The sequence below is a fragment of the Cannabis sativa genome, unplaced genomic scaffold, assembly GCF_029168945.1.
Source record: "Cannabis sativa cultivar Pink pepper isolate KNU-18-1 unplaced genomic scaffold, ASM2916894v1 Contig4, whole genome shotgun sequence".
Classification (NCBI taxonomy): Eukaryota; Viridiplantae; Streptophyta; class Magnoliopsida; order Rosales; family Cannabaceae; genus Cannabis; species Cannabis sativa.
In genome coordinates, this window is record NW_026870040.1 from 1,294,657 (window position 1) to 1,303,151 (window position 8,495).

General features: G+C 33.2%; 1 protein-coding gene across 1 annotated transcript; it reads right to left on the reverse strand.

Annotated features, from left to right (window-relative positions):
• Positions 1 to 359: 359 nt before the first annotated feature.
• LOC133033352 (uncharacterized) lies at positions 360 to 1,014 on the reverse strand. The gene is made up of 2 exons (XM_061108064.1): positions 523 to 1,014; positions 360 to 395 (listed from the first exon to the last, which is right to left on the reverse strand). Exons 1-2 carry the CDS (start codon positions 1,012 to 1,014, stop codon positions 360 to 362), a joined length of 528 nt encoding a protein of 175 aa, XP_060964047.1.
• Between the last annotated feature and the right edge of the window lie 7,481 nt (positions 1,015 to 8,495).

Consider the following 8,495-nt stretch of genomic DNA (forward strand, 5'->3'; position numbering starts at 1 on the left):
ACTATATAATATGTAATCAAATCCCATGATTTGAGGGATGGTTGCTGTAAACATATTCTGATCAACTTTGTAATTAACTGACCACTATGTAATTATAAATAGTGGTAGATAAGTTAAAAAAGGGACAAAAAAACTCATATGAAAGAGGCCTTGAAAAAATACTCAGAAATTTGAATAAGATTGACTCGTGGACTATGCAGAATTTTAACTGCAAAACCACGTAAAAAAACCCTGTGCTTAGATATTATTTTTTCTATAGCTTTTATTTTTCTATGTGGAATTATTACCATGAGGCTCAAATTGGTTAATGAAAATATGCGTTAACACTTTTGTTTTAGAACTAAGAAGAGGATTTATATTCAACCACCACAAAACAAAGACACGCTGCCAAGCAACTGCAACAGTTCAGAGGCTATTGATAATAGCCATTACATTGTTATCTCTCAAATTAGGCTTTAAAGAGTGACATTAATAAATTCTAGCCTTAAGATAGTATTTCACTTGGTTGTTGATCGTTTTTACCGAACAGCAAGCACCATCGAACACACACCTATTGCGGTTACACCAAATTAAGTAAACAACAACAGCAATGATAGCTGAAGCCACCACTGCCATCACACTTTCCTTCCTAGCTGATTCCTGCAACCAATCACTGAGACTAATTGGCCAAGCAATTCCTCCAAACCAGGTGGAAATCTCAGCCAACACCTTTCGCGAATAAACGCAACTAAAGAACAGATGAAGATGAGATTCAGGGACAATCTCATAAACCGGGCAGATGCTAGAGTCCAAGGTGATGAATCTTGCTAACTGATCTCGAGTGAGAAGCTTCTCATTGATAGCTTGCCAAAGAATAAATCGATGCTTCGAAACCTTCAATTTGTGCCAAACTGTCTTGTGATAAGTCACTTTCTCAGGTGAAATGAGCGAGAGATAAAAATTTTTAGCTTTGAATTTCCCAGAATATCCAGCTGCCATTAACACATCTTTATCAATTGTATTCCTCAGTTTCATGAGTTTTTTAAAATACCAGCTAGGATCAGCTCCTGGGTTGAATGTTCATAAGTCTCGATTCTTTATATATATGCAATTAATCCATTCGACCCAAAGGCAATCCTATTTGGTAGCTATGGCCCATACGTACTTAGCCATGAGAGCAACATTCCACTTGTTATCTTCCCTATAACCAATACCTCCATAGTCCTTGGGTAAGCAGACTTGACTCCAAGCGGTTAAGTGCATCTTACTTCTATTACCTATCTTACCCCACAAAAAATCCCGACATAACTTGTCAATTTTAAAAGTAATCTTTTGCGGAAGGATAAAGATGCCCATCCAGTAATTCCTGATTCCCAGTAAAACTGATTGGACCAACAGAGCTCTACATGCAAAGGAGAGATGGCAACTCATCCATCCATGAATCTTCTTACGAATCTTCTCCACTATACCTCCACAATCCGAGTCTTTCCACTTGGTTGGCCTCAAGTTAACTTCAAGGTACTTTAGCGGAAAGGAACCTTCAGTCAACTTTGAGGTATCTAACATCAGCTTCTTACATCTCATGTCAACACCACCAAAGTAAATAGAAGACTTTGACATGTTAGCCGCTAAGCCAGTAGAGCAACAAAATTCCTCAAAAGCTTTTTGAACAATATTTAGGGAAGTAGGATTACCTTTGCAAAATATAACAAGATCATCAGTGAAGCAAAGATTGACAAGGTTCAAGGACTTACATAGGGGGTGAAACCCAAAACCTTTCACTGTGAAAGCCTGTATAAGCAGTCTAGTAAGATACTCCATCACCAGAACAAAAAGTAAAGGAGATATAGGGTCTCCTTGCCTAAGCCCTTTTTCGCTCTTGAAGGAGCCATGAACTCGACCATTGAGCATCAACGAATATGACGTTCCTCTGAGGCAAACCAAGATCCAGTTGATTAATCTAGAAGGGAAGCAAAGACCCTTCAGCAAATCAGCCACAAAGTCCCAGTCAACAGTATCATAAGCCTTGCTGAGATCTATCTTCATTAGACACCGAGCTGAGATATTCTTCCTGGTATAACCTTTGAGTAAGTCTTGAAAAATTAAAATATTATGAGCCAGCATTCTGTTCTTAATGAAAGCTCCCTAATTATGGTGCACTAACCCCAGAAGGACTTCACTCAGTCTTGAGCAAAGTAACTTTGAGATACATTTGTAAAGCGTATTGCAAAACGCTATTGGTCTATAGTCCACCGCTGAAGTAGGAGAGTCAGATTTAGGGATTAGAGAAATCAGGGTCTTGTTGAGCTCTTTAGGAATAATTCCATCCTTGAAAAAAGACAGAACGACTGAGGAGATATCCAAGCCAATATGTGACCATAATCCCTTGAAAAAAGCTGCTCCATAACCATCCGGACCGGGGCTCTTCGTGGAATGAATACTAAATAGAGCATCTTTGACATCTTTTGCCGAAAAAGGCCTTATTAAGTTGAGCTACTGCTGTAAGTTCAACTTAGAACCAAAGGACAAGCAATCCAAATTTAGATTCTTAAAAGCGGTACTCTTTTTCCCCAAGATGTTTCGAAAGTGATCTAAGTAATGGGCCACAACTCTTAAGTAATCATCAACCACTGTACCATCCTCCATGAAGGTAGTAATTCTATTTTGCTCTTTTCTCTTTTTAATACTCGCATGAAAAAAAATGGCATTTTCATCCCCATAACGGAGCCAAGTTATCTTACTAATTTGCAAAACATAGCTGGCATACATTTTAGTAGCAACAGAATAGTTGATACTGGCAGCCAACTCCTTCTCTTGCAATCTAGTGTTGGAAGGATCAGTCGCTAAAACTCCTCTTCTTCGAATGGTAGTCCACAGCAACATCCCCTACACTCTTGGCATTAAGGTTCTTTAGGCAGTATTTGAGTCTACTTAACTTCCCAAGAATTCTGAACAGACCATTTCCTGCAATAGGTCGGTTCCAGTTATTCATCACAGTGTCGGCAAAGTTCTCCACCTCTAGCCAGTACTGCGTTAACACTTTTTACTCTGTATTTTTATAAGTTTCATACTGCAGTATACTGTGTTTATTTTTTTTAGTTTTTTTTTTGGTTTGTTTTAGTATTTTTTTACGGTTATTTTTCATAATTTACTTTTTTAACGTCGATTTCACTGTTCTTGCTCCATTTTACTGGAATTAATGATTGTTTTCTGGGTGTTCTCGTGGTGCTGTGGTGGTTCTATCAGTGGGTGTGGAAGATTGAGGCTATAAAATACATGTCTTCTTCCTTCTCTATGGTTATTTTGTGGTTATTTTTTTTTATTTTAGTTCTCCTAAAATAACATTTGACGAGCTCACTAGAAAAAAAGTTTTTAAGTGTGTGGTTCTTTTATATTTTTCTAAGTGGTTATATCTGCTTATTGTTTTACATTTGTTTTGGTGTTGTTTTAGTAGTTTTTTTGTTCTGATATTTTAAGATTGGGCTTGCAAATATAATTGTTATTGTCTTGGGTATTGAGGTTGTGTAGAACATTTTTTTAGTCTTTTTTAATCATGTTTTCTTTTCTTTTGTTTGATTTGTTTTAGTGTTGTTTTACAATTATTTTGCCATGATTATTTATTTGACGTCGATTTTACTTTTTTTTCCTCAATCGCACCGGAATTAATAATTGTTTTTTGATTGTTCTGGTGTTCTTGTGGTGGTTCTGTCTGTAGGTGTGGAAGATGGAGGTCTCATTTTTTTTTTTTGGTGTTTACAATATAAAAGAAAAAAAAAATTAGCCAAGGCAGAATAAAGGTAATTTTTACCGTGTGATAGTATTTTTGTAAAAATTAGGTCAAAAGTAAGTATTTTTGTAAATTTCCCTAAGTAAACAGTAAAGAATAGGGGAACTTTCTATTATATACTCAATACTAAAATTATTTATACTGATACGGATGTAATTTTTAATATAGATAATACGTATACTTTTATACTTAATATAAAATAATATATATCTACATTCCAATTTTTTTTCCGTCTAAGTTTTTTTTTTTATTTTTTTTTCCATTACGTGAAAACCATCTACTTTTTTTTTTCCTTCTTTATTGCTTTTTATTCTGTACGATTATTTTTTTTAAAAAAAAAAAAAAAGCTATACCAACATAACTATTTATTTCGGTTTTGGTTTAAAAAGTAATACTATAATAACTTATTTTTTAAAAAATACTCATGTTAATATCTAAAAAATATATATTTTTTCGCTTACATGTAACTTTTTTTTGTAAGAATAATAACTAAATTTTAAACTCAAACATTTTTTTTATATATATTTTTTTATCTCTTTTCATTACAATTTTAAAATTAAAAAATAACAGCTACATTGTTAATTCTTTAAGTTCAAAACTGGCATCATCTCTCTATTTATTTTTAAGATGGTCATTTTATTATGTGAAACCCATAATTTTTTACCATCATCAAATAATATATTCAAAATCAAAAACAACATTTTTTTTTTGACGCGGTGAATAAAATCACACATGATTAACAAAGCAGTAATCCTCAATTGGCGACGACACCTCCTTGAACCAGGATAGCTCATTGTCTAACCGAAGGGCATGCTTTGTCAAACCAAGCACTGCAAAATTCTTATTCCGAGCCGCATGGGACAAAACTCCGCCCAGAAATTTAGACAATACAGCTATAACGAAGTCAAACAACACCCCATCACATTGAAAGATACCTTCCCAATATAAATTGTCGTTAGAGCTAGTAAAACTGAAAAACATCACAACACCAAACCAAAAAAAATATAGTTATATTAGAATAACATTTTTCAAAATAAAACTAAAAAATAAACTTAGAATTTAACACACAACCCATAACACTAGCTCAACAATACTAAAAACTAAAAAACCAAACATAATTTCTGAGAAAAACTAGCCAAAAGTATCACTCTTTGGCTAGTAACAACAAACTATCACCCTAATTAGAAACTGTTGAAAATCAATATCAAACAAATTATTTTTTAAATTAAACTTATCGGTAAATTCTCTGTAATTGTAGACCCTCCACAAACCAACCTACAAAATAACAAAAAATAAAACTCTATTATCACCTAATATAATGAAAAAGATAATGTGAAAGAACGATGGTGAAACAATTCATATTAAATATAAGGACTTAAAAGACTTGAAATACTTATCTGTTAAAAGTGAAACAGTCGTTGAAGTAGAAATCATGAGCACAAAATGGATCGATTCCCTTGCTCATTGACCACAAAACTACCTTAAACAAGAAGGAACAAGCCATAATAAATGGCACAAAAGCCAAAAAGGCACAACAGCCGTAGAAAACATCAAAACTATCAAAAGTGATGCAAAAATGAGTGTGCTCTCATATATAATTTAAACATATAATAAAACTATTTGAATAACTAGTAAAAAGAAATAAATAAAATTCATATATAATTATGTATAAATAAATTAATATTATCAAGAATAATTAGAAAAACATATAAAATTCAACAGTCTTATATTTGTATAAATAAAATTTAAACAAAACTAAATAAGATAATTAAAAGCATAAAAATTAGTTGCTCACCTAACATTAATATTATTTTAAGGATTAAATAAATTAAAATTAATACCCAACCATTTAAAATACTTTCGCCGCCCAGACTATAATTAAAATAGTAAATCCACCAAAAACTGCATATAAAAATGTAAGCATATTTAAATTAAATTGAAAATATAACAACTATTACAAATAATTAATTAAATAGACAAATGGGTCACAAAGCCTAAAACTATTAATCATAAATAAAACATTTATAATATTTACACAATAATAAACTATAGATAAAGTCTATAAAATAAAAACCAAATTTACCAGGAATAAAAAATTGTTTACATAACAATAAATTATAAAAAATATTTATAAAAACCAAGACTATAAAATAGATAACAAATAAATAATAGATAGTTTAATTTTTGAAAAGGTAAATAATTTAAAATTGGCCAATTATTAATTAACTAAAAAAGTAAAAAAAATTAAAAAAGTTAATAAGATTTGAAAATAATAATAATAATAAATATAGTGCAAGATAATAGGAATCAACCATAAATAAAATAAATTTTTATCACCTAAAACTAAGATAGAAAGAATAAAAAATAAACAACATTAAAAACTATTAGTAATTATGATAGAATCATAAAATTAAAAGAGGAGGTTGACTTTTTTAAAAAATTATAACATATAAGAACAAATCAAATATATTAAATACTATAAATAAATATAATAAATACATAATTACTCATCAGTGCGATAAACATCGGCCCATACCATTGAGAAAGTAACCTAAAAAGCTGCGACCACCCACAACAAAGTCAGAAAGGGTCAAAAGGCAGAAGGTGGTGAGATAAAAACACGAAATCTAACCACAACATATTCTTTTGAAATTAAAAATGATAAAGAAAAATATACAGAAATAAAAGAAAAACTTAAAAGAAGAACATACATATATATATATGCAATAATAAAACATACGTAAATAGTGAAATACTATAAGCAATACAAGAAAATTGTACAGTACAAACTATTACAGATACAAATATAATATATATATTTATATATGCAATAATAAAACATACAAATACACACAAATATATATATCAAAATATACAAAAGTACATAAGCAAAAACACAAATAAAATAATGCATACATAATTATACAGAAAAACCAAAAAACTTTCCTGATAGTAATCTCCATGATGAAAAACGGAGAGACCTCGTCCCATTCTCTCTCTAACCCAAATGTGAAGAGAATACACCGAGCCGAAAACCTAGTTACCCACATAATCCTGCACCTTCATTTGGGCATTGGATTCTGCCTATCCTTCCAACCCGCAAGAGCTAACTTGGTAGCCAAATACCCCACAGCAAGACAAACTCCAAAAAGAATAAGTCGAACAATCATAACTGGAAAAAGAATCAGAATTTTGAGCCACTCGTAGACCCCATCGATCTCCTTCGTATAGTTTCGGAAGGGGTTCACGGTCAGCTGCAGGGGAACCTCGAACCAGTCACACCCAAGAAAGCATATGGGTTGCGAGAATCCAACTGGTTATCATGGCGAGGGAAATTCTGATCGGTGGGACTGAAATGATCGATTCCATTTCACCCTCAATTTAATTATAGTACGTACTGGCCGGCAGAAAAGAACAAAGATTAACACAACATATTGATGATGAAAGACATATTTGATTGGTCCTAGAATCATGTTAGATTTTGGGTAATCCTAATGGAATAAATTTGTAAAAGTGCTAGACTCTCTCTCTCTACGATTTCGTCTATGCTCTCTTCGGAAGAGCCTAATCCTAAGATGTGCTCTTCAAGCTTGTCTCCAATGGAGGAACTGCTGGATCGCACCAGCAAGTTAACTGTAACGAATGAAGATGGATGGAAGATAAACAAGGCAGGGGAGAAGGACATCGGCAAATCTTGCCTAATTGGTCGGCTGTGCACCATGAAAAATTTCACTCGAGCTCTACTGAAGAGCATATTGTGTCGACTTTGGAATTTGGGGGAAAACGATTGGGATCTGAAAATAAAGAAGAACACCGACAACGCCATCTTCTTGATTCTTTCTTTCAAAGAGAACACTGCACTGGAGCGGATTCTGGGCAGATCTCCATGGGTTTTGAATGCTGGATTTCTCATTTTGGATCGAATGAAGGGTATTCCAACAGAATGGGATAAAGAATTAAGATCTTTTACCATTTCTGGGAGAATTTACAATATCCCCGTGAAGGCAATCACAAAGACAAACATGGCTCGATTAGCTGGCATGGCAGGGGAAGTAATAGATGTCCAAGAACCGGAAGTTAATCGTATTGCTGTTAACGGTTTCTTCAAATTCAAGGTGCAGAGCTCCATTCAATCCAAGATATTCTCAAGATTCCTATTCCCGCACGAAGGAAGAAGAAGGTGGCTACAATTCAAATATGACCGATTACCATATATGTGCTTCAGGTGCGGATTGATTGGCCACGAGATGCGCCAATGTGCAATTAATTCGATTATGGTGACTAAGGAGGATGGGCAAACTACTATGGCCTACGGCTCATGGCTAAAGGTGGATAATATAGGCAGAATAGAATCCACCAAAAGAGAAGACACAATGAAAAACTCACAACCAGAGGGATTAGAAGCAATAAATCACCAATCGATTCCCAAAATGGTGCACCAGACAAATGAAAGAGAGGACTTCACATATAACAACAACACACAATCAGGTACTTTACCTATAACACCTAACATTAATAATTATAATCAATTGAACATGTGTGTTGAAGAACCCAATTTAACTCCCAATTTTCATGTTATCTGTAATGAAATGGTTGAGGAAACTACACCAACAATAACAAGGATGAACAAAGATCAAGAGGAACAGGGCATTCGGAAGAGATCTGGTGCAGCAATAAAAAAAGAAGCAGTCTTGAATGCAATGGAGGAAAGGGCATGTAAAGCCAAACT

Excerpts from the sequence above, each read along its gene's own strand:
- LOC133033352 (XM_061108064.1), bottom strand. The coding sequence starts at position 1,014 with ATGAAACTGAGGAATACAATTGATAAAGATGTGTTAATGGCAGCTGGA. Across the intron at positions 396-522 it reads TCGATGGTGCTTGCTGTTCG|TTGCTTGGCAGCGTGTCTTT; the intron begins GTAAAAACGATC and ends GAACTGTTGCAG.